Consider the following 26,947-nt stretch of genomic DNA (forward strand, 5'->3'; position numbering starts at 1 on the left):
ACAAGGCTGTGGTCCTAGTGTGATTGGATTGACTAGTTTTCTGTGAGTATGGTTTCAGTGTGTTTGTCCTCTGATGCCCTCTTGCAACACCTACCATCTTAGTTGGGTTTCTCTTACCTTGGGCGTAGGGTATCTCTTCACAGCTGCTCCAGCAAAGTGCAGCCATTGCTCCTTATCTTCGATGAGGGGTATCTCCTCACTGCTGCCCTTCCTGGCCTTCAATGTGGGATAGGTCCTCTAGACCCTCCTTTCCCCGCACAGCCATGGCTCCTTGGATGTGGGGTTGGTCCTCCCGGCCACCGCCCCTGGCCTTGGTCATGCAGTTGCTCCTCCCCGCTGCCGCCCTTGGCCTCGGGCTTAGGGGCGTGGGGTAGCTCCTCCCACCCATCACCCCTGGCCTCGGATGTGGGGTAACTCCTCTCGTTGCCACCCCTGACCTCGGACGCTGGGTATCTCCTCTCGACCGCCCCCTCTGACCTCAGACTATATCATATGTTACATTATATAATCCATGTTTATTGAAGCACTCAAGATATTTGAATCTGTTACCTGAATAACTACCAAGTAGGCAGACACTGTAGTAGTTGCAATTTGATTGGCCAAATCTTTACTGTACTTAATGAATAATCTACACTGAACCTGTGCATGGTGACCAGAATTACTTACCATGTTTCACCCTCATCAGCTGTCTCACCACATCTTGATCACTGACTGATGTTGCACCAAGAGTCAGAGCTTGCCAAGAGGGAATTAATGCTCTCAGTCTGAATAGGAATGAGGTCCACAGTTGCCTTCCACAGCCATACTTGGGTTTCTCAATGTGGTCTTTTATTTGAATGTCTCTTTTAAATCCTAGTTAATTCTACTTCTTGTTCATAAGCTTCAAACTTTCCATCTTCATATCTATTGCCTTAATTCATACCTTTGCTCCTTTAGCTCAGGATCACAAGAATAACTTCCTAATTGACTTCCCATTAGCTACTCTCTTCTTCCACAAATCTTATCTTTCTTAAAGACATTTCTGGTGATGCATTTTCTCTCACTGAGTTCCTTCCATGACTCTCATTCTTTCAGGATAAAGTTCAAACTCCTTGGCTCAGCACACAAGACTCTTCACAATTAGCCCACTAGACCCTGAGGATCTAGCAATGAATAAGAAGATAAATTTTTGGCCCATAAGTAGTGGACAGTCTGTTAGGGGAGACAGGTTAAATACTACTGGAATTATTAATAAAAACTTTGAGGGTATGTTAAAGAGTATACAGATAGGTACAGGATAATCTACCTAGTCATGAAAACTATTAGAATATTAGAGCTAGGTGAAAACTTAAATATCATCTTAACTCCCTCATTTAACTTACCACATGAGTGATTCAAGGAACAAAGGCCAAAGCCCAGTAGACATTATTGCCAGTGCTTTATTTTTCTGGAAGACTACACTGACTCCTTAGAGTCTTAATTATTGCTATCTCTATTTTTCTTTTTTTACATTCGAATGTTATTTCAGATATAAAATCAGTATTTTTGCTCTATTTTTTAAAAGAATTCTTATATTTTATATATTTTGAAATATTTATGGATGAAATGATATATCTAGGAACTGATAGAAAATAATCAAGGACGGAGAACAGAAAGGGCTACAGAAAACAAGACTGGTTATGAGTTAAGCATTATGGAAGCTGAGTGACAGTTACACGGAGGTTCATTATGGAAGCCTCTTGCTTTTGCCTGTGGAAAGTTTTCCACAATGAAAAGTAAAAAACAAACAAAAAAGAGTATGAGAATCTTTTGGTAAAAGTTCTCTGGGTTCCATACCAGTTTCCGGGATTCTTCCCAGAAGACATCACCCTGTATATCTTTCAATGAATCTACAGAAAACTCTACAGATTCCCTTGAAAAGGAGGCCATGTCTGCTCTGCTGGATTCATGTCCAAGAGGCTTGGGAAAAATCAAACCAACCAACCCCTGGAGGTAAAACTGAGAAAGGACCAGAGGATGAAAAAGGAATCCCAAAGATGATGTTGGTCTTCATTTGCTGCCAGACTATCTTCTTAGTGCCAGCGCCTAAGCAATACTTGGCTATCATTACTTGCAGGCCGGTGGGGAGGCCCTTCTCCAGCACACATTCTGGTTCTAGTACTACCTCTATTGCATACTATCTGTGTCACCTTGAGCAAGTTACTGAACTTCTCTGTGCCTCTGTTTTCTCAACTATAAAATGGGAATACGAGTATCATTTCTTTGGTGAGGATTATGTGTTTATGCCTGGCATAAAGTAAGTGCTAAATAAATGTCAGCTGGCATTAATATTATTGCCTGAGCTTACCAATAACTGGAGTCAAAGTGCACATGGGAGTCAAGAGCAGCCATAGAAATGCAGCTCACCGCCCTGTCCTCACCACCTGCAGCACAGTAACCAACACAAAGGCTCTGACTGCTGCTGCCATGGCTGTGACATACGCTGGAGTCCCCAGGTTGGAGGGGAGATCTGTGCTGCAGGGTGGGGAGCAGATGGTTTCTCCCCACTGTGGGCCCACCAGGACCTCCCCCACAACCCCCCCTGGATCCAGGCCTCACTGGGTGGATGGTCACCAACAGCCCACCATAGGCAGTGGGCTTCCTCATATGGGAGGTGGTCCTCCCAAAGACCCAGCACCAAACTCGGCTGGACAGGTTTCTGAGGGCTGAAGAAGGTGACGGAGGAGCAGCGGGGAGACCCTGAAAGAGACTGCTTCCTTTCCAGCTCAGTCACAGGCATCAGAAGGTTCTCAGCCAGGTGGCTGGGGCCTGGGGGAGGCCCTTCTCCAGCAGGAACCCATCCGGGTCCATGGACAGAGGGTGGAACGTCTCACAGTCACCTGGCAAGTTCTGTTTCCAGACTTGCCCTTAGCTTTCTTGGCCTGTTCTTCTGCCAGCTTTTCCCTCTCTTTATCACAGCGTGCCTCAGGCCGGGGCTTCTCCAGCAGCTTCTCCAGGACCAGTGAGAGGGAGCCAGGTCGGCCTCCAGCCTTGGCTGCACACCATGGCCTCAGGGACTTCTCTTTGTCCCCCCTCCTGGGGATGGAACCCAGACTCTCCCATGTTGGCAGGTACTGGGCAGGCCCTGCCTCCCGCCCTTCCCCTCGGTGCATCCAACGTCGCTCTGGAGTGTTAATTTTATCTTTCTATTAAATTTATTTTAGTCTTGTTACTAAAGCTGTCTGCTCTTTGAGGGCAAAACACTAGCGTGTTCACAGTCCATGTGTCTGCAGTGCACCTTGGCCCCGATACAAGGTTCTCCATGGTTGCATGTTGGCTTCTCTGAAGAGGGACTGGGAAGTCCTCCAAGTTCTACTCTCTTGGACAGGGCTGGGATTAAGGAGTCCAAGCTCATTCTGCTTGTTGCTCCAGGCCAACGAATCCGGAGACGAGTTGTTGGAACAAGGGATAAAGACTCTTGTCAGAAAGCAAGCTGACAGGGAAAGGGCAACCTCACCTGTCAGACAGCCATCTTCCATTCCACCGAAAGTGGGTGCCTTTATTTATAGAAGGGGACGGGGCTTACTGTGGCACTAACCAATGGCCGAGTGGCCACTTACGGTCGCTGGTGGTCAGTTACTCTTAAATGGCCTCCTGCCTGGGGGAGGGGTTTACTGTGGCGCTGGCCAACGGTGGAGCATGGCTACCCCAGCTTGTGCCCGCCTCCTGGCCTCCGTGCCCAGAGCAGAAAAGTGCCACAGCAGAAAGCAGCCAGTCAGAAGTATCAGCCGTTCCGGCAGTCGTCCTCCAGGTCTCAGTGGAGCAAGTCCTGCAGGCGGGAGAGGCAACAGTGGCCGCCTAGAGACAGAGGAGGTGCCGTCAACTGGGATCCCCGTCTGAGGCGGCGGGTACCAGGGGCTCACGCCACAGCCAGCCTGTGACCGCCAGGGAGGCCCCGGATGGACAGCGGGAGCAGCTGGCATGCCTGGTGGCAAGAGGGGCTCCAGGCAGAGAGGTGCAGGGGAGCAGCCCTGGCCTCCGCGGAAACGAGTAGGACGGTGCAACAGAGGCAAAAGCCCATCACGTCTGAGGTTTGGAGTACAGCGGCCACCACTACACTGGTGGCTTTTTCCCTCAGAAATTCCAGCCAGGACCTTGTACCCTCTGCAGGACCGCTCTGAGATGTGTTTGGTGGCTTGAAGAGAAGAGAAAAAACAACAGCCCTTGAAAAACAGGTAGTTACTGAACAGGCCCTCAGGGCAACTCTGGTGCTAGAGTTATAACAAAACCACTGCTTTCAAGGAGCTGATGTTATTTTCCGGTTCTCCTTAAATTTTATGAAGAGGAAGGATATACTTATTCATTTGGCATGTTTCTGTGTTAAAACTTATATCCCAATGAAATGAGATAAACAAATGATTTCAGATGGTGTTGAATACTGTGAAGGAAATAAAAGAGGTTAGTGCTTAGGGAATGACAGACTCTCATAGGGAGGGAACAGGGATTTCGTGCATCAGTTTGACTAGATAGCAGGGGGCCAGGATAATAAATATGTACCCATCATGAAAATATCTGGGAGATCTAGATAGCTAGGACACCAGGTTCAAAGCTGTTGGTGAAGGGAAGAAGAGGGTAAACAATGAGAACAGTTAGAAAGCTGATGCAGTAGCCCATGAAAGCTGAGCAGTGCCAGGCAAGGTATGGAATTCCCTAACATATACTGCCTTTTTATAAGCCCCAATAATGCCTTGTATTTAAATCGATATTGAGAGTCCCTTGGACTGCAAGGAGTTCCAATCAGTCCATTCTAAAGGAAATCAGTCCTGGGTGTTCATTGGAAGGACTGATGCTAAAGCTGAAACTCCAATACTTTGGCCACCTCTAGCAAAGAGCTGACTCATTGGAAAATACCCTGATGCTGGGAGGGATTGGGGGCAGGAGGAGAAGGAGATGACAGAGGATGAGATGGCTGGATGGCATCACTGACTGGATGGACATGAGTTTGAATAAACTCCGGGAGTTGATGGTGGACAGCGAGGCCTGGCGTGCTTCAATTCATGGGGTTGCAGAGAGTCAGAGATGACTGAGTGACTGAACTGTCTGAACTGAACCTATTAATCTCTAGAAAGTAAGGAGCAAGCTCATGATCAGAGAGTAAGTGAGGAATAGATATAGAATATTAAGAGAATCCAAATCTAGGGCTGAAAACTCCACATTGTGGTTTAGGGCAGCCTTACTCCCTCATCTCTTCAGCTCTGCCTATTCCTTCCACCAAAAGACATGTGTCAGCATGCAAATTCAGTTGGTATGAGTCAGCATTTGAGTTTGTTCCACTGAGGCATAGACTCAAGTCACTGTTGTGCAGCCTTTTTCAATTGACTGAGCAAAGGGATCCAAGTTGCAGGCTTTAACAATTCCTTTCACTTCGGAGTGTTATTATTTTTTAATCTCCATATGGAACAGAGAACATCAGGATTGCAGCTGGATTCTAGGCAGCAATTACAAGGAATTTTTGGAATGCCTGTCATGAGAAGAATGATTAATTATTCTTTAAAACATTTATTGAACACCTGGTCAGTGCCAAACATTGGACTGGGCCTGGTGATAAAATAATAACAACATATAGGGTGGTCACTACCCTCCTGGTGTTTTCAGTTTTCAGTGTTTGCACAGGCAGAAATAAATTGTATAAGTGAGGCACACAGGACACAGAGTTCATGAAGGGAGATTTAACCTAGTCAGTTAAATCTGGGAGGATTTACCGAGAAAACTGTGCTTGTACAAATAATAGAAAACACTTTTATTATTTTTTATTTAAGTATCATTGATTCACAATATTAATTTTAGTTCTAGGTGTACATCATGATGATTCAGCATTTTTAAAGTTAATCAGATCAGATCAGATCAAATCAGTTGCTCAGTCGTGTCCGACTCTTTGTGATCCCATGAATCACAGCACGCCAGGCCTTCCTGTCCATCACCAACTCCCGGAGTTCACTCAAACTCATGTCCATTGAGTCGGTGATGCCATCCAGCCATCTTATCCTCTGTCGTCCCCTTCTCCTCTTGCCCCCAATCCCTCCCAGAATCAGAGTCTTTTCCAATGAGTCAACTCTTCGCATGAGGTGGCCAAAGTACTGGAGTTTCAGCTTTAGCATCATTCCTTCCAAAGAAATCCCAGGGCTGATCTCCTTTAGAATGGACTGGTTGGATCTCCTCGCAGTACAAGGGACTCTCAAGTGTCTTCTCCAACACCACAGTTCAAAAGCCAATTGGTGCTCAATACCCCACTAAAATTATTACAAGATAATGGCTATAATTCCCCATGCTCTACAATTTATCCTTGTTACTTATCTAGAAAATTATTTTTGAATGCCTCTGACAAGCCAAAGCAAAATACACTGAAGAAATGAAGTTGAAGTAATACTGAGGAAAAAACTGGGACACTATTCCACTGTCATTCAGGCCTCCGGCTGTGTTCTTTGAACAGAAGCTCATTCCTGCCTTAGGGCCTTTGCACTTGGCTGATGCCTGTGCTCCTTAGAATCTGATTGCAGTCTCCTTCATATTCTTCTTATGGTCACTTTTCCATGACCCTCCTTATTTTGATTAGTCCCTGCTTATCAGTCTCAGAACACCCTTTTGTTTTCTTCAGATGTGATGATCTTGATTTTTCTTCCATTTATTTATTTAATTTTTTTTCCTACTAGATTGTGAGCTTCAAGAACCTGGGCTCCTGGATCTCTTGGTCACATCATCTGGTCCAAGTCTGACACACGGTAAGTGCTCAATAAATATTGAAAGCTCAATAAATAATGGAGGATAAATGTTTGCACAAGAAGGTTTATACTGAGTTAATTTATTTTCCACAATGTTAACCATGTTATATTCCCTTCACATAGCAACATTCCGATAAAACTCCCTTAAAGATGAAGCTGCTACACAATTCTTTATTGAAGATGAGAAATGAACTTTGTTGTTTGCATAATCTGAGGTTTAGTTTTATAAATAAGCCCCTGAAAATTTACTTTGAAGCACATAAAAAAGATAGATTAATGGATAGAGAGACAGAAGGATAGATATAGAATAAAACAAGTTTACTAAAATGTAACATCAACATTTGGATTATAGCTGAACAGATAGATGTTCACTGGTAAATTCTTTCAACATGACTGTCTTTATGCAAATTTTCATAAATGAATGTGGGAAAGAAAAAGTACCCGTGTATATTCCTCCTCTGGGTAGAGTTTACGTTTAATCTATACTTTCTATGTCCTTCAGGTGGATGATTAGCAGGGAAATAGTCAAGAAAATCCTTTACAATATATTGTTTAAGCAACAAATGATATATTTGGTATGATTTCCAGTAGAGAGTTGTGCACTCACATGGTTAATTGGAACCTGGGAAAACTAGAGCCCATGACTCACTATTCCTCTGGCTTAAGATCTGGCTGCTGGTTCCAGGGGACTGAGTAAAGTCAGAAGTGGAAGGTGACTCCCAGTTGTCACCTGTTGTAACAGGAGAAATCATTGTCTCACTTGTGACTCATAATTCTCTCATCTAAGGAAATGTGCCCTTAGGATCATTAAGATGGTTCCCTGTCTTTCTGTCCTGTGAATCTTGTTGACCTTGGGGCCACTCTTGCTTTTGATGGGTCCAGGATGGGAGGAACCATCATTACATTAAAAACAATAACCAGCATGTGAATGAGTGTTCATGGCTTATACTTATACTTATACTTATAAAGTATTATATTTACCTTACTTTATTTGGTTGTTCCAACAATGCTAAGTTGCAAATAAGCCAGGTAATATTATGCATCCACCTATTTTACAGATTGAGGCAATGTGTGAGAGACATGGCCAATTTCACAGTAGGGCATTAAGGAGCTGAAATTTGGACTGAGATTCCTGACTTCTAATCTAATCAGTTATCCTTATCTAATGCCTGATTGAAAATGTAGGCAATATTTCACTACCTGATCTTATGAAAAGGAGGGAGGCTATTTAAAGGAATTAGAGTATCAGAGAAAAGCACAGGGGAGGTGAACTTTTCCCAGGTTGAATTCATGCTATGTAATTGCAAAAACTCGAATCCATTTCTCCATTCTGTTCTTCCATGTTTTTTGCAGTGTCTGTCCCTTCTGAAAGGAAGATCTCTGCTTGATTCTCTCCCAGTGAATCTCTCTGAGGTGAAATTATACTGAGGTGAATAATACTCTTTTAGGATTGGGGAATAGACACTAGCCAACAGGCATCCTTACTATGCTGCTGCTGTGCCTGTCATATGTTCCTTGTATCCTCCCCTCCCCAGGTGGCTGATCTTCGTGAGGTGGAATGATAACTACTTTAATGCTTATTCCATCAGCTTCTGAGAAGCTATTAGAGTTCAAATGTACCCACTGCTCATGACTTGTAATGCCACTTAATTCCCCTTTAGTTTTGGTTTCTTGAAGGTTAATGAGTGTTGACTATGGAGTCAGACATCCCTGTGTCTGAGACTATACTCAACTTACCTGTGCCATCAGGCAAGTTGCTTGGCCTCCCTTAAGTCTCATGTTTTTATCTATAAAATGGAATTAATTATAAAACTCACCCTTTGGAATTGTTGTGAGGACTAAATGGAATAATACTTATGAAGGGTACAACTCAGTACTTGCTGCTTAGAAGATGCTCATAACTATTTCTAAGAATTTTAATAATTCAGAGTTAGAATATAGAAATGCTCTTCACAAACTTGATAAAATTTATCTTACTCTGTAATTAGAAGGAATTACATTTACAGCATTTTGCCAACAAAGGTCCGTTTAGTCAAAGCTATGGTTTTTCCAGCAATCATGTACAAATGTGAGATTTGGGCCATTAAGAAGACTGAGCACCAAAGAATTGATGCTTTTCAATTGTGGTGATGGAGAAGACTCTCAAGAGTCCCTTGAAGATCATGGAGATTAAACCAGTCAATCCTAAAGGAAATCAACCCTGAATATACATTGGAAGGACTGATGCTGAAGCTGAAACTTCAATATTTGGCTACCTATTTTTGAAGAGTCAACTCACTGAAAAAGACCCTGATGCTGCGAAAGACTGAGGGCAGGAGGAGAAGGGAGGAACAGAGAGTGAGATGGTTAGATGGCATCCCTGACTCAACGGACATGAGTTTGAGCAAACCCTGGGAGACAGCAGCAAAAGACAGGGAATCCTGGTGTGCTGCAATTCATTGGGTCACAAAGAGATTTGGACACAGCTTAGCGACTGAACAACAGCAACATTTACACACAGGTTTTTCTTCCTGCCTCCTCCCTCCCTCCCTCCTTCCCTTCCTTCTATAGACTGAAAGAAAGGCCCAGTATGATCAGATCAGATCAGATCAGTCACTCAGTCGTGTCCGACTCTTTGCGACCCCAAGAATTGAAGCACGCCAGGCCTCCCTGTCCATCACCAACTCCTGGAGTTCACTCAGACTCACATCCATTGAGTCAGTGATGCCATCCAGGCACTTCATCCTCTGTCGTCCCCTTCTCCTCCTGCCCCTAATCCCTCCCAGCATCAGAGTCTTTTCCAATGAGTCAACTCTTCGCATGAGGTGGCCAAAATACTGGATATGTCCAAAGTACTGTCATATGTTCCTTGTATCCTCCCCTCCCCAGGTGGCTGATCTTCATGAGGTGGAATGATAACTACTTTAATGCTTTAGCATCATTCCTTCCAAAGAAATCCCAGGGCTGATCTCCTTCAGAATGGACTGGTTGGATCTCTTTGCAGTCCAAGGGACTCTCAAGAGTCTTCTCCAACACCACAGTTCAAAAGCATCAATTCTTCGGTGCTCAGCCTTCTTCACAGTCCAACTCTCACATCCATACATGACCACAGGAAAAACCATAGCCTTGACTAGACAAACCTTTGTTGGCAAAGTAATGTCTCTGCTTTTGAATATGCTATCTAGGTTGGTCATAACTTTCCTTCCAAGGAGTAAGTGTCTTTTAATTTCATGGCTGCACTCACCATCTGTAGTGATTTTGGAGCCCAGAAAAATAAAGTCTGACAATGTTTCCACTGTTTCCCCATCTATTTCCCATGAAGTGATGGGACCGGATGCCATGATCTTCGTTTTCTGAATGTTGAGCTTTAAGCCAACTTTTTCACTCTCCACTTTCACTTTCATCAGAGGCTTTTGAGTTCCTCTTCACTATCTGCCATAAGGCTGGTGTCATCTGCATATCTGAGGTTATTGATATTTCTCCTGGCAATCTTGATTCCAGTTTTGTTTCTTCCAGTCCAGCATTTCTCATGATGTACTCTGCATATAAGTTAAATAAACAGGGTGACAATATACAGCCTTGACGAACTCCTTTTCCTATTTGATTTCCCAGTATGATAGCTGTGAGTTAAGTTTTGTTGGAGCAAAATGAGGTCTACAGCCTGGGAGACAGCATTTCTGATAGCTCTGAGAAACTGCTCCAAAGAGGAACTGCTGCCTGGCTTACAGTTTTGTTCTTTTATCTCTGAAGAAAGCTCAGTGTCTTGTTAGGGGATAAGGTAAGTGTCATATATGACTTTAGTGAAGGGGGCACCTGCAGTCATGCACACATTTTGGCAGAGGTTTGCTGCTAGTCATGAGCAAATTCACCATTAATGAGTTTAGTGCTTTTCTGGATATGAAGAGATGTAATAATTGGGCTCATAGAATCTTCTTCTGAAAATATCTAACTATCTGAAGGCCTGTCCTGCCAGTTTTTCCAAGAGCACAGAGTGCCTCATTTCTGTTCTCCATTGTATATTCCTTTCAGAGGGTATTGAATGTCAGCAGCTGCAGCAGCACTTGATTTATTCCTTGTAGAGGTAGCTGTCAAGTGCCAATTTGTAGTTGACAAATTCCTCCTTTCCCTCCTTCCTTTCTCCTCTCCAGCTCCTCCCTCCCTCCCTTCCTTCCTTCTGCACGTTGTCACTGAGTGTCTCTATCATGTTAGGCAGTCTCTACTCTCATGGATATTTCAGGTTACAGTGCAAAACCAAGGAATCACATAAATGGATGTAAAATTATACCTTTAGTAATTACTACAGAATATATCAAAAGGAGGCCTTGAATTAATGTGGAGGCTTCCCTGAAATCTTTACCAAGCAAAGGGCTCGCTACTTGAAGCACGTAGAAACCAATACTATGGCACCAGCTTTTGAGAAGAGTTTTATTTTGAGGCCAGCTGGTAAGGAGACCTGGGGAGGGCTCAAATCTGTGTCTTTGATCTGAGGTTCAGCAAAACATTATGAGTTGGTGGAGGATGTATTAGTTGGCAGAAGTTTCAATTAGTGGATTTTGTAACTTGTCCATTTATGATAGGATATGGTTGAAGCTTCAACATGGGATCTTCTAGGATGGAGAACCCTTCACTTCTAAAAGGATTCTGGCATTCAAATTCCAGTCATGTCCTGATCCTTTGGTTCCCTGGAGGTGGTATGGAGACTTAGTTTTTGGGTATTATTTGAGGTCAAAATTTCTTCCCTTGTGCCTACTTTGGCTGCCTGGGACTGAAGCTGAGGGAGGGAGTGGTACAGGGTGGGGCAGGGTTCCTGGAGGAGGGCCAATGCTGGTGGTCTGTTGTCAATTACCAGGTTGGAGATTGCAACTTTATTCCAAGAGCAATGGGAATCCATTGAAGAATTTCAGGTAGGACGTAACATAACTCTCATGAGTCATTTAGTTTAAATGGATGTCTGCCCAGTTAAGCCATCTTTATCCATGTGGCCAGTGAGCAGAGGGCAGGCATGATCCGCAGGATTGATCATCTGAATTCGAATGCCATGCTCAGTGATCTGGAAAATTGTGAAATAATAGGCCTTCATGTCCTCCTCTGGGAAGTTTACTGAACAAGCTGTTAAAAAAACTTCAATTGGGTAAATTTTAAGACTTCATTGGCTTTATTCAGTGACTTCTGAGTCAAGCAGTATCTCAGTTATTAAGCAGAAAGGAGTTCTGAGGGTTGTGAAAATGGAAGGTTTTTATAGGAAGAAAGGAGAGGCAAGGAAGCCAATCAGCAAAGTGTATTTGAAGCAGACACCTTTTTAATTTTTTCTTAGAGGGGAGGGACTGCAAGGATTTTATCATGCATATATATATATATATATGTATATATATATATCTTCTTTCTCTGGGCCAGGGGCAGGAATGGAGAAGGAGTAAAATGCAACAGGTTATCACCACATTGCCTACCCCAAAATTCCAGGCTAGTTGATTAAGATTATATTTCTGGGGAAGGCTTTAAGTGCAATTATGTCATGTATTATAGGGGTTTGGTATCATGGGCTTTAGTACAAGTGACATTTTTGGGGCCTGTGGTTTTTCTCTTTAGCACCAGCACATCTGGATTATGTTTCTGGATGCATGCAGTAAGCCTCCTTCCAGAGGGCTCCAGACTTCTTCAGGGCCCTGCAAGAGGAGCAGACAAAATCATGAGTAGGTGAGACTTGGGTCAAAGGAGCTACTTCATGGAACATTTGCTCTTTTACTTAAAACTTTACAACACTATTATTTTCAGCTATATCTGAAAGACCTTTTTCTATCTTGCCCGGTGGAGCGAGTCAAATACACTGACTTATGTTTTAGAAGGTGAGTTCACATTTTCTATATGGAGGAGATTGAGATTTTCTTTTGTTGTATGGTTTTCTGTTGGTGATGGACAGGGAGGCCTGGCGTGCTGCGATTCATGGGGTCGCAAAGAGTCGGACACGACTGAGCGACTGATCTGATCTGATCTGATGCTTTTCTGTACTCCAAAGCATCATTTTCCTTTTCTCCAGTATTAAAAGAAAAAGCTCTGCTGAATCTCTATAAGGTAAATCATATAACTGTAAACCAACTCATCCTGTATCCACCTACCTCTCCTACTTTATAAAATGAAATATTTTTCTAGGCTCTGGTGATACAGCAGTGAATAAGAGTGATGAGAGTCTTGTCCACCTGGAATTCCTGGTCTGCATTGTGAGACACATATTACCCAATATGCTATTTAATCATGATTGTGATAAAGGTCAGACATGAAGAGAACCAAGCATGTGACAGGTGTAGTCTTGGGGGCAAGGGAGGACTGAGATGAAGAAAAGATGTTTCAGGTGAGTTTTGGAGAGTGAATGGAACTTGAGAAGGTGACAGGAGTGGGGTGGCAAGTTGGAAGATTATTCTGGTAGAAGAAAAGGTGACCAAGGATGTGTCATGGTAAGGGGCAGGGAGTTATGTAGCAACTGTAGGGAGGTCAGATATCTGGAGGGCAGGAAAGGAGGAGGGCAATGGTAGAGAGTGAAGATGGATCACTCTTCAGGGATCTGATCTGACCAGGTCTAGCCCTGCTGGCTTATTTATTCATATTAATAGGATACTTTTTTTTTTCCTAATCTTAAAAAAAAAAACAAAACACAAAATTCAACCAAGCTTTTGGCAGTTAATTTGACAAGCACAGGATCATCTAGGGAACTGTGAATGCTTCAGGATGAGTATGGATTCTCAGTTCCTGTAGGAAGAGTCACCCCTGCTTGTCCCACCAGACCCTGAAAGCATCTTAGTTTGCAGCCCTGGACCAGATGATTTGAGAGTCCCTCCCACCGATTAAGTTCTAAAGCATGTCAAGGCTCTGTGGGTGATACAGAAACAAATAATACAGAACCCTGGTTTATAAGAAGCTTGAAATTTAGTAGAGCATCAAGGTATTTTCACTAAGTACCCAGAAGGCAGCAGCTAAATGGTAGGAATGACTGTTATCATTTCTGTGTTAGTGTTGTTCTGTATAGCGCCTCATCTCCATGATGGGCACATGAATTCTCCTTAATAAATAGTTATTGGCTGAATGATTCATAAAGCAGTGAAGAGTCTGGGAACCAACAGTGAAGGGAAATGAGAGCTGTGGGTTGAGGGACTGTTATTACCTGATAACATCTCCAAATGCCTTCAATATGGGCTTATTCACATATGGTAGTCCATGCTTGGCACACAGTGACTTCACCAGAGGTGCCACCTTGTGATAATTATGGCGTGGCATTGTGGGAAATAGACTAGAAAACAGAGAAAGGAGATATAAAACTTCTCAGACCTAAGGAGAAACCCAAAGTTCCTTTTCCCCTTTTACAAAATAAAATGGTATCAGCCACACAGACCCAACCTTGACCTTCCACAATACTTTTGTTTTGGGAAGTTAAAAAACTTGCTGGCAGACTCATCTTATCCCTTAACCTACTACAAGCTTTGTGGGTGGCAGTTGCTTAGGAAGAACTAAGGGAATATGTTTTAGTTCCATCAACTGTTTATTTTTGGCCTGATCAAATGAAAGTATATCATTTAGAACTTTCTACCATTTAGAACTACCCATTCTTTAGAACTACCCATAGAACTAGAGATACTGAACCGCCCACCCTGCTCCTGCTAATCTCTGTCTTAGTCTCTCTTTCTAACTTCCTTAGCAAGAATAGATGGACGTATATTAAGTCATGGTAAATAGCTAAAAGTCCTAGGAAAGGAATAAGAAGTGAGGAGACATGGATTTTTAATCCCAAGTTTTCATTAGTCAGCCAGATGACCGTCTTGGATGTAAACCTCTCCTTTAGTAAAACTATTAGTCCTTTTTTTTGTTTGTTTTGCTGGAATTTTCAAGCCCTAATATGAATAGGGAAATAGAATGAAAAAAATTCCTTGAACTAATAAAGGTCTTGTTCCTTCTCTGACTATCATAGACTCACATGGTTAGACAAAGAGAATGTGGAAAGCCTTTCCCCTGACACTCTGGAGAAACTGACTCTCAGTGTTTTCACTTGCATCAAAGTGTGAACTACCCACTTCCTCTCTGTAACTGACACATTGGTAAAGGATTTCCAGATGCCATGTAGAAATTGCAGCAGGGACTCCACCTCATTAGTTATTTTGTAAACTTGGCTCTAAAGACACAGATAAGTAAATATTTGAATTATAGCATAGTTAAGTTTGAACACAAGTTGGTTACCCAAGTGTCCTGATTTTTCTTAGGTTTTGCCAACAAAGCAAATGCAAAGACATCACCAATTCCTAAGCCCATAGGAATCTGGAAACTGAGTCACTGATATGTTTTCCAAGATTTCACTCCATTTACTTGCAATTATGACACTTCCTTCATTTCTTTCTTCCCTTATCTATCATTGTTGTTAATTGAAAAATAACATCCTTTAAAGAATCCTGGTTCATTTTTTTTCCTTTAAGATTGTGAGTCTACTGATCCTCTCTGGACTATATGGAGGACGGTTATTGGTGACAGCCCTTGCCCTTTATCATAAACTATTTATCTTACTCACTGGTGCTCAATTTGGAAGTTCAAGTGCCCAGTGAACCAGTCATTAAAAAAGGACTGTTCAACATTACAGGTGGTCAAGACCTGCAAAGAAAAAGCCTACATTAGATATAATGAACCCATATCAAACAAGATATTTAGTTATTCTTTTATCTATCATTCAACAAGTGCTGATTGAGTACATATTTTGTGTAACAAACCATGAGGGATAAAAATAAGTCCCAGGTCTCAGGGACCTTACAATTATAAAGGAAATAAGGCATTTTGCTAAGAAGTATTGATAAGGCAACAGATATGAAGAAATGAATAGCATCTGAGAGGACTAAATCACTATCAGCCCTCAAAATCAAGACTAAGATGTCATGAGTAAGGACTTCGACAGGTGGAAATGGGATTGTAGGACTCTGGTAGAAATTATAGGAGTTTGAATATTATTACCACAGAATAGACTTAAAGGACTTCTAAATGGGGAATAAAGCATACAAGGGCTTAAATCAAGGGTTTTGTGCATAGAAATACATTTATTAATATATACAAGTAGCTTCCTTTTTAATCTATTGTATTTTATTTTGTACAAAGACAGACTGAGAAGAAGTTCATGGGATTCTCCAAACTACTTAGAATGCTTATGAATGTGACTTTTATTCAGTGCCTTTCTAAGATTTAATTCTTGTTAGGGTTGTTGTCATTTTGAATGTTATTTATGCAGTTGCTCTATGTCAGGGTTCCTTGAGTGTACTTTAGAGCACCTTGGAGTCCCTAGGCTACTTTCAGGGGATCTTCAAGGTCAAAATGATCCCCATAATACTTCTGAGACAGTATTTGCCTTTTTTATTCTCATTCATGCATGCTTATAGCATGGGTTTTTCCAGAGGCTATTAAACATGGGATGATGTAATCACTCTAATGTTAACTTTTATTGGCTTTATCTTGTTATTTTAAAATTAATTAATAGATATTTTAAAACTCTCAGTTTCAATTTCAAATACAGTAAGTATCAGTGGATATAACCTCCAGCAACGAAAGCTCTTTTATGTCCTCAATAAGTTTTAAGAGTGGTTTCTTGATAAAAATTGGCAAAACTAATACAATTATGTAAAGTTTAAAAATAAAATAAAATTAAAAAAAAAAAAGATTGAGAATCACTACTATGTGGAATGTCCACTGAATTTGGAAATGAGCATGGAGAAAGAAGTAGTATGATGACTGGATTCTCCAGTTAATCATGGCACAGCCAGTGTCAGGCTTAGGAGGCAGTGGTATTCTGCATGTATCACAAATCTTTTAATCGTTAACAGCATGCTTGCTGAGAATACTGAGTCTCCTCTCTGGGCCCCACTATCTGTACAATGAAATGAGGGGGATTCCAGGGTTCTTCCTTCTGTTATTCTAGGAGTGTGAGATTCGTTGAAAGGTTTATTGAGGCAGGTTTAATAAACCTTGCTTATTAAGTGCTGCACAATAAATGTTTTAATTCTGCATCACAGCTACACAGTTCTGCTGTTTTAGAATGAAAGCTATCAGAGAGAATATGTAATGTATGAATGTGGCTGTGTTCCAATAAAATTAAAAAAAAAATAAAAACTGGGCTAGATTGTCCCTTGGACTGTAGTTTATTAAGCCTTGGTTAAAAGCCAAGGTTCTGAAATCAAACTGCTGAGGTTTTAAACCTGCTTCTAGGGAACTCCGACTGGTCCACTGGTTAAGACTGTGTGCTTAACACAGGTTTGATCCCTGGTAGGAGAACTGAGACCCTGCATGCCACACAGTGTGGCCAAATAAATAAATAAAACCTGCTTCTACTAGCTGTGTGATCTTGCACAAGTTATGCAACTTCTTCATACCTCAATGTTATCATTTGTAAAGTGGGAATATTCCGAGCACATAGCTACATGAGATGTAGCAAAACAGTTGACAGTGCCTGGCCCCTGGCAAGCCTCCAATAAACATCATTTGAGGTCAGCAGATGGTAATCAGGATGCTTTGGTGGATGCTTTCCCAGAACAGCATTATTACCTGAGAGCTGAACCAGTCCTGGTTCTCCTCTGTGCTCATTTTCATTGGTATGTGGCTCATCTGGGTAATATATGTAACCAAGAGACTTTCAAGAAGCCTTTAAGAGAATAAGAAGAAGATATGATCACTCCTTGGGGAATTTCAGTTCCACTCACTGGGCTTGTGTAACCACTGGCAGATCTGGCTGAGCAGTAGAGGAAATGGCAGTGACTCAAAGGTTCCAATCATGTGGTGGTTGTTTGTTTTTCATCTTTGCAGACCTTTTATATCTAAAGATGACATACAAGGTATTCAGTCACACTACCTGTCTTGCAGCCTACTGTACCAGAGCAGTGTTCCCAGTATTTTCTGTAGGCATTGGTGTAAGGCTCAGAAGATGCCTAGATAACTGAAAGTCGGGCTTCCCTGGTGGCTCAGTGGTCAAGATTCCATCTGCCAATGCAGGAGATCTGGGTTTGATTCCTGGGTTGGGAAGATCCCCTGGACAAAGAAATGGCAACCAACTCCAGTATTCTTGCCTGTGAAATCCCCAGAGCAGAGCAGCCTGGCAGGCTACAATCCATGGGGTCACAAAAGAGTCAGACATGATTTAGCGACTAAAGCAACAACAATTTAAGGATATATGCAATGTGATTAACAGGTTGGCTGTTGTCATCAGATAGAACTGGGTACAAGTTCTGATTTGGCACTGCCACTGGCCCTTATTTTCTCTTGAGTAAGTGATTTAATTTCTCTGAACTTTAGTTCTCTTATCATAAAAATGAAATTGATACTATCTACATTGCCTGGTTGTGCACTTTTGATTACATCAAATAACATAATGCATGTAAAGTGAATGAAGTCGCTCAGTTGTGTCTGACTCTTTGTGACCCCATGGACAGTAGCCCATAAGCACTTCCATCCATGGAATTTTTCAGGCAAGAATACTCGAGTGTGTTGCCATTTCCTTCTCCAGAGGTTCTTCCTGACCCAGGGATTGAACCTGGGTCTCCCACAATGCAGGCAGGAGCTTTACTGTCTGAACCACCAGGGAAGCCACAATGTAAAGCTTTTAGCAAATTGTCTGATGCATATTAGCTACCATTATTTTATTAATAGTAATGCAAATGAATGAGGAAGGAATAAATTAGAAAGTTGAAGAGGGTTATTCAGTTTAAAGTCATTTTGATTTGGGGAAAATCTCTAGTTGTAAAATAAATTTTAAAAAATTTGGTCTCCTCTTATCTTTGGTAAGAATTATGATGTCCAGCTGGATTACAGTTTGAAGGACTCAGTGATCAGGCAGAATACAGTTGACCTTTGAGAAACATGCAGGTCCACTTAAATGTGGATATTTTTAAGAAAACACACAGTACTACAAGATTAGTGGTTGCTTGAATCCACAGTTGTGGAACCACATATATGGATAGATAACTATGGGGCTTGAATATCTTTGGATTTTGGTAACTGAGGTGGGTCCAGGGACTAATCCTCCTCAGATACTGAGGGACTACTATACTGTAATTGGGAATTAATCACATGGGAAAAAAGGCAAGATTGGGCAAATTTAGTTTCCCAGAAACTCATTCAACTATTTCAGCTGTTTTATCCCATATTTTCTTGAAATGTCTCAGCAATAAGAATACAGTCTGGTGTCATAATCTGCAAATCTTTGATAATCATAAATAGATTGGATAAGAAAGGTAAGAGGACCATCCAGGCAATAAGAGTAGGAGAATATTATTGTTTTCTTACTTGACTAAATATATGAGCACCATGGTTCCGAAGATTCCATAGAAAGGACCGAATGTGATGAAATGGCGGATATAAAAGGTGCTGACCCAGGCAATGTCCTGCAGAAAAAGGGCTTGAAAGTTGAGCTAGTGGAAATAAAACTGGCTAAGTCTTATATCCTTATACTCAAGGAAGCTGCATCTGGAAAGGACCAAGCATTTACCTTTCCCCTTTTCTACCAGCCTGATCTAGCTCTAGCAAAGGAATCGAGTTACTCACCTCCCAGTCCCTTCTGCGGTACATCGCTAGAATGGAATCCAGGTTGAAATATACTGGTATAAGAAAGGGGGCCAAAGCTGGGGAAAAAAAAAGAAAGAAGGAAAAAAAAAAAAACATCAAGAAGATAGTGAACAAATGAGCAGATATGATTCCTGTGGAGGCTAGTGGGAGTTGATCTCCTAACATGCTACCCCTGGAATATTGCCCCTGAGAAGGATGTAAGGTGGACATCCACAATCACATCCGGGATGCTGCTGGGCTTTTAGAGTCTCTGGGTGTGAACCAGGACTTTGGGTCAAGCTCCCTTAAGGAGACTATGGAAGCTTTGAAGATCTGAGTCATTCTTGATGAAGGCATCCTAGAAGGCATCCTTCTGCTATGAGCTTTCAAGTTTTCTTAAGGTCCCTGGAATCCTTCAATTCTTCACGATCCTTCATGTTGGGCCCTGTTGCAATATGTTAAGGTGGCAGATACAGAGCAGGCATACTGAGTCTGGCCAGATAGTTATTTACCTGCTTCTCCCCCAGGACCAGTGAAGTTGCCTGGAGCAAGTAGGAATCATATGGAGACCCTTCAGATTTTGACAACTCTCTTCTTGATCAAAATTTAGTGAGATGCTCTGAGTCCCCACCCTGACTAAGCTTCAAATGTGACCTATAAATTTTCAGAATCTGCAAACTGTCAGCACAAATGATTTTCTCCACCCTACACACTAAAAGACTCACACAAATGCTAGAAATAGTTTCCAAGAACAATTCAAGGTTGTGCCCCTAGGATGACACCGACACCGTAAAGTCCCTGCCTGAGAAAGTTCAAGACTGTCCAAATAACTTACTGCTTGTTCAGTAGGCTTCTGACCTCCTTTTCTTCAATCATTTTTTAGAAAACTTACAATTATAAAATTCTTACTGTGTCCCTCTGGGATGGATTGTCCCTGATCCAGAGTGTCTTTCTCAAGGACTTGGGAGTCATCCCTTTGAAGTACAATCTTTGAGGATTGGGCTCTGTCCTGCAGCCTCTGGGAGGGTAGGAGTTTGACTTTGATAAGCACCAGTGAGAAGACACACGTGGCTTAACCACATGACCAGCTTCCCCTCCCTTTATCCTCTTTCACTAATTTCCTTTAGCATGTTCCTGTGTTTTAAAAGTCTCCCACCTTTCATTTCTGGCAAGTTGAGCTCAGCCTATACTGAATTACCTTTCCCTACTACAGCAATCTGCATGAAAGCTGTTTTGCCACCTTTATGAAATGTCAAGCCTCATCTCTCTCTGACAGGTTGAGTATGACTCATTTGTACCTGTCATACTACACTGAAGACATTTGAAAGAAAATGACAAAATGAAACAGCTCCTGAGGACGATGTGGTTTGTAAGCTGGGCATTCTGCAGTGAAGCTACAATATTCATCCATTCCTCATAAGCTAAGGCTGTATTGTTTCACTACACACAGGAGGAGGGTTCAGAAAAGACACTCCAGAAGTTTTTTCATATGTGAATACACATCTGTCTGGGCTGGAAGAGTTCCCTTTCAAACTGGGGCACTAGTGTCCTCCAAACCCTTTTTGGTCATGAAAGAGAATAACTGCATTAGGATAAGTCCTCAGAATTCTAACTCTGGAAGAGGCTGCAGTGGTGGTTGAGCCTCATGTCTCAGAATAAGGACTCACAGGCCATCCCGGTCAGGCACGAGACAGTTGACCACTGGTGGCCAATGTTTGGGCAAGCCAGATCATCTGCAACACTTTCTCAATCTTAACACTGTTGGCATTTTAGGGTCAGATAATTCTTATTGTTCAGGGCTGTTCTGTGTACTGTAAGGCATGTCATAACATCCCTGGCTTCTGCCCCATGGGTGTCAATACCATTCCTCCCTCTTTGTTGGGATAATCAAAAAAGTATCTGTATGCTGTCAAACGTCCCACTGGGGGCAGCAATGCTATTAGTTGAGAACCACTGATCTACAGGAAATGTTTGCAATCTTCTCTAATTTGGGTTTCTTTTCCAAATGAGCAAGCATGTTTCAGATGAGCATATTTTGGGGTCCTAAACTTTTCTTCCTGAGCAATCATGAGTTTGACTTGGTTAAGAGCAAATCACTTTTGCTTCTAATATTTTTGTTGGTATTAGCATTATTCAGCTACCCTATTTTCTCTCAAGCCTAGAACATATCCAGATCTGTCTTATTATGTGTGTGTGTGTGTGTGTGTGTGTGTGTATCTGTCCACTAAAATACCTTCTACAGCTGTATGTAAGCTGTGGGAACAGTCAACTTTCTTCCACACAGAAGCTCTACAGGCGACTTTTATCATGAGACTCTGCTTTTTCGGGCACCTACTGTCAATGCTTGAGCATTCTTTTCCTAATTTTCCCCCTATCCATACACCACTATCCTTTTCTTCTTGATAAGTATTGTATTTCATTTATCCAGGATGAGAGTCACAGGTACCAGACCCCTTGATTGGCATCCTGCCTCCCATCCATTCTTGGAGCATCTCCTTCACTGTACAGTAGCCAGAGTGATGAGATGCCCATTAAGAATGCCTAATCACTCTTCTATTTTCCTCTTCAGATTTCACCCAAGTAAGTCTGAAATAAAACATGCTGCTTTTTTGAGGCACAACAAGACATGGGATCGTCTCTCTGTGGGAGGATTTCAGTCATGCCTTCTGGCTTGACAATTGTTTGTTTCGAGGAAATGGGATGATAAGGATGGTGGCTCCCTGGTGACTCACACACATGGAAGTACAGGTGCTGCTTCTCGTAGTTGATGAATTTGATTTTGTTCTTGCCATACTGAAAGAAGAGAGAATAAAACTAAAGTAAGAACAATATTTAAATTAAAAAAAGAAAATGTACATAAACTTTAAAAAATAATTAAATAAATGTATTCATTTAATTATAAAAAATAAAATAAATGGTCTTATACCATTTTTAAAAAAGAACAATATAGATTTCTGTTATTACACCCAAGGTTGTATGTGTGTGTATCTCTCTCTTTGTGCACGTGTGTGCATGTGCATGTGTGTGTCTCTGTGTGTGTGCGCACACCTGTGTGTCTCTGTGTGTGTGCAGGTGTGTCTCTGTGTGTTTGCACGTGAGTGTGTGTGTGCTTGCATGTGTGTCTGTGTGTGTGCATGTGTGTCTGTGTGTATGCACATATGTTTCTGTGTGTGTGTCTCTGTGCATGTGTGTGTCTGTGTGCATGTGCACATGTGTGTGTGCGTGTGTGTGTGTGTGTGTGTGTGTGTAGAGTCTCTATGGAAAGAGCCATCTGGTCAGAGTTCATTTACTGTCAAACTGAAGGCACTGAGGAACCAGAACTGAAGGGAAAGGAAATATTGTGGTGCTTTTTTCTTTATTTAAATGTGGGCAATTCTTGCAGGGATGGTTTATTCCATTTGATTTCAGGGATTGTGATAGTTTATTATTATTCCCATGGGAGCCATTTTGAAATTTTTGCCCTGGTGTGGAATGGAATGGTGATGGAGGAGAAATATTTCTGATAAGTTTTCAATGTCTTCTCCAACCTATGTGCTTAGAATTCTGCTTGAAGCTCAGTCTGCTTGTATCCATTCATCCATTTAACAGATATTTGTTGAATGGTTATGTAATAAAACACATAGTCATAACCTCTAGTATCTACTTCATCTTTCATCCTCTAATTCCATCGTGGATCTCATGCTGTGATTTACTCATTTTAAGGCTTGATAATATATAATCTTACCACCGGGAATTTAAATCATTTTCTAGGGGGTCTTCTTAGTTAATTTAGTCAGTGGCCAAATGCACAAAGGCAGCAAAGATCTTGAAAGGAGGCATAGAAGTAATGGCTTATCTCTATAACCTAAGAGACACTTAATAAATGTTTAGTTGAAGGAATTAATGAAAGAATGATAATTCAAATCTCCTCTATAATTTTACCTTATGTTCAGTCAGTTAAAACACTGTGAGCTGTGTTTAATTTTTTGCTTTTCCCATTCTTTTGATACTTTCCCTTCTATATATTTCTTCTGTTATTTGGATATTAGACTTGACCCTTGTTCCTCTTAATATCATAAATAAAAATAAATGTCATGGTGATAAAGTAATGATAGTTATTTGCAGTTACTCCCAAGCTTCTGGATATTTAAGTGGTAGGAAACTTGAAAGAGGGAGTCAGTGGGAAACTTTGGAGAGTTGGCAAATGTAGGTCAAGGACTGATTTTTGAGTATGGCTCCAAAGGAGAAGTCTAACTTTTCCAGAGTATGAGCACAGGACCTGGCCCTAGATGATTAAATTAATATTCATTAAATGAATGAATGTTTGAAGAAAGTGGTAGAAAGACTGACAGTAAAATGGGAAGAACAGAAACATTTAGGGCTTATCAGAATTAGTTTTGTTGCAAAACAACTAAATTTAGAGATTAAATGATTGTAAGTAATGTGGTGTGCATTGGCTTTAAAATTATAGTAAACAGAAACCTAAGGCTCAAAGGATATGTCTCTCGAATGATGGAGAAGTGATGATGTCTCCATCCTCTGTGAAGAGGCAGAGTGTGAACTGGATACAGTTTTACAGAAGGGGCTTCTGGAGGGGGCCAGGCTGCCTCATGAACTCCAGGAAGACAAGTCTCCATTGCTGTGAGGGACTGAGGAGAGAAGTCAAAGTGTCATAAGTTTAGTGATCAGCCGAGGAGTTCACAGGGATTCCCTGGTGGCTCAGACTGTAAAGTCTGCCTGCAATGTGAGAGACCCAGGTTGGATCCCCGGAGAAGGAAATGACAACCCACTCCAGTATTCTTGCCTGGAAAATCCCATGGGTGGAGGAGCCTGGGGGGCTACAGTCCATAGGGTCACAAAGAGTCAGACACGACTGAATGACTTCACTTTAGGAGTTTGCAAACTTCAGAGAGCTCTGACTTGTTTGTGGAGTCATTGTGAAGGACAACTGACTGAAGACTACAGTCAGGGTTTCTTTCTTTCTTTTATTTTCTTTATATCTTGGCAGGAGACTTTTCCCTAATTGGAAGAAGGTTGTCTTCCAAAACTGGGAAAACCTATTTTAAGAAAGTTGCACAATTCTGGTTACCACAAATTCCCCGCAGCAACTGACCAAGCTACACTCCCTTGTTTTTAGAAAGCTTCTAAATTCTTCCAGAAGGAGATAAAGCCTCTTCCTAAGCACTTAATTCTCAGGATCCATCATTTCCTCTTAAGGAAAGATACCTTTATCTGGTTATCCTTATGCCTTCTATCTTGAAAGCAGACTATAAACATCTTGGTAATAATCTTTACATGCTGGTTTTTAAGCTGAGGTTTAAGAAAGTCAACAGCTGAGACATCCTGGAGTTTACCTTCCTTTTTCTTTTCCTTAAGAAGTCTGAATTAGAGGTGAGGTCCTGTGTATTATGAGGCATTTGAACTGAGTTTCATGTATAAATGAACCAAAATGAACCTAAACTAAAAATAACAGCTTAGTTTCTTCCAACAGTTAGAATTAGTTGACATAACTAAATATGTAGATGTTTCATGATTTAGCACTTGTTGAATGTACTGCCCTGCTTTCTATGAGTGATTTAGCCTGAATGACTTTTAAGATCATGAAGTCATTCATTCCACATTTTCTTCTTTTCTTACAACACCAGATTCATTTTTTTTTAATTTATATCCTGGACTTAAAAGAAGAAGAGATGCTCTGAAAACATGCTTGAAACCAGAATCTCCAGCCTGATCTCCTCAAAACAAAGGTGTAGACCTTTCCAAGAACCACTTCCTGAAACATTTCTTTAGTGCTTAGGATTTCTGAATATACCTTGACAGGTTGTAAATCTCCAATAACAAAAAATGGGCCTACGTCAATATCTGGGTCTTTGGAGTAGATATTTGGTTTTACATGGTGTTGGAAGTGCCGATTATTCCACCATTTTGCAGATATGCCCTGAGGAGAAAAGAACATTCATTAGCTGCAACATTTGTCTCCTGAAATATCTTTCATTATCAGAGTTTTCCAAAACTAAAGAAAATCAACCCTGAATATTCATTGGAAGGACTGATGCTGAAGCTGAAGCTCCAGTACTGACCACCACTGATGTGAAGAGCCAACTCACTGGAAAAGACCCTGATGCTGGGAAAGACAGAGGGCAGGAAGAAAAAGGGATGACAGAGGATGAGATAGTTGGATGATATCACCGATTCAATGGACATGAATCTGAACAAACTTTATGAGCTGGTGATGGACAGGGAAGACTTGTGTGCTGTGTTTATGGGGTCACAATGAGTTGGACATGACTAGCGCCTGAATAGTAACAATCCGAGTTTTCTGCCTACATCTCCAAAGTTTAATTAGGATATGGATTCCTGGAACATGCAGCACCCCCTCATTCCTGGGTCACAGAATGATTCATTGCCTAGAGGCTCTAAAAGCTTACCAGCAAATAATTATCTTACCCAGGAACACAAATTCCAGGTTAAAACAACTCCTGATAATGAAGAAGAATAAAAACCATTGAAATGAAATGTTTTTCCATCTTTTTTTTTTCTTTTTTTTGTCCTCCTTTTAAAAAGAAACTTGAACTAGGTAGAGCAGAGACTGTACTTCTTATTTTATAAATAAAGAAATTTCAGCTCTAAAACTAATTAGTTCTGGGGGGAAAAAGGCCCCAGGTTTCCTACTTCAATGAATATTTTAAAGAGTCATGGATCTGAAGTCATCTCCTATGGGGGCTTGCCTCTGATCATCACATGTTCAAGTTTCAATGATCTCATTAAATATAAAAGAACAAAAGTATTTTAGTTGATGCTGAACTCATGTCATCTCTGATTAAGTTGTTTGGGACTTTTTTCTCTTTCAGTGAAAATCTGAAGGTTTTAACAGAGAAAAGGATTTGTAAGCATATCAACTTAATTGCATCCACTGGATGTATAAACACATCTGTGGTTTGGGAAAATTATGTACCCTTTGATGTTCAGTTTCATCTTCAGTAAATATAATTTAATGACATTTGCCCGCATAGGTTGTTTAAGGAGACATGAGTTGCTGTATGCAGAATGCGGGCATATTGAGATATTAAATTTTTCTTCCCTTCCCATATTACGTTAATCATTTATAGAAGAATAAGCAATCAGATCAGATAGTCACTCAGTCATGTCCGACTCTTTGCGACCCCATGAATCTCAGCACGCCAGGCCTCCCTGTCCATCACCAACTCCCAGAGTTCACTCAGACTCACGTTCATCGAGTCAGTGATGCCATCCAGCCATCTCATCCTCTGTCGTCCCCTTCTCCTCCTGCCCTCAATCCCTCCCAGCATTAGAATCTTTTCCAATGAGTCAACTCTTCGCATAATAATGGTCAGAGTACTGGAGTTTCAGCTTTAGCATCATTCCTCCCAAAGAAATCCCAGGGCTGATCTCCTTCAGAATGGACTGGTTGGATCTCCTTGCAGTCCAAGGGACTCTCAAGAGTCTTCTCCAACACCACAGTTCAAAAGCATCAATTCTTCGGTTCTCAGCCTTCTTCACAGTCCAACTCTCACATCCATACCTGACCACAGGAAAAACCATAGCCTTGACTAGACGAACCTTTGTTGGCAAAGTAATGTCTCTGCTTTTGAATATGCCACCTAGGTTGGTCATAATTTTCTTTCAAGGAGTAAGTGTATTTTAATTTCATGGCTGCAGTCACCATCTGTAGTGATTATGGA

The 26,947-nt window shown here is 41.5% G+C and overlaps 1 protein-coding gene across 1 annotated transcript in view; it reads right to left on the minus strand.

Annotated features, from left to right (window-relative positions):
• Nucleotides 1-12,318: 12,318 nt before the first annotated feature.
• LOC104979918 (fatty acid desaturase 2-like protein FADS2P1) overlaps nucleotides 12,319-26,947 on the minus strand; it is a gene marked incomplete at its 5' end in the record, with an annotated part of 21,742 nt that continues 7,113 nt past the window's right edge. The window contains 8 exons of the mRNA XM_010828471.1: nucleotides 12,319-12,379; nucleotides 13,870-13,995; nucleotides 15,262-15,341; nucleotides 17,274-17,370; nucleotides 19,008-19,105; nucleotides 19,266-19,342; nucleotides 21,998-22,058; nucleotides 25,057-25,182. Coding sequence (XP_010826773.1) covers nucleotides 12,319-12,379; nucleotides 13,870-13,995; nucleotides 15,262-15,341; nucleotides 17,274-17,370; nucleotides 19,008-19,105; nucleotides 19,266-19,342; nucleotides 21,998-22,058; nucleotides 25,057-25,182 — 726 coding nt within the window. The remainder of the gene's footprint in view (nucleotides 12,380-13,869; nucleotides 13,996-15,261; nucleotides 15,342-17,273; nucleotides 17,371-19,007; nucleotides 19,106-19,265; nucleotides 19,343-21,997; nucleotides 22,059-25,056; nucleotides 25,183-26,947) is intronic.

Source organism: Bison bison, unplaced genomic scaffold, assembly GCF_000754665.1.
Source record: "Bison bison bison isolate TAMUID 2011002044 unplaced genomic scaffold, Bison_UMD1.0 scf7180017858630, whole genome shotgun sequence".
In the NCBI taxonomy this organism is placed as follows: domain Eukaryota; kingdom Metazoa; phylum Chordata; class Mammalia; order Artiodactyla; family Bovidae; genus Bison; species Bison bison.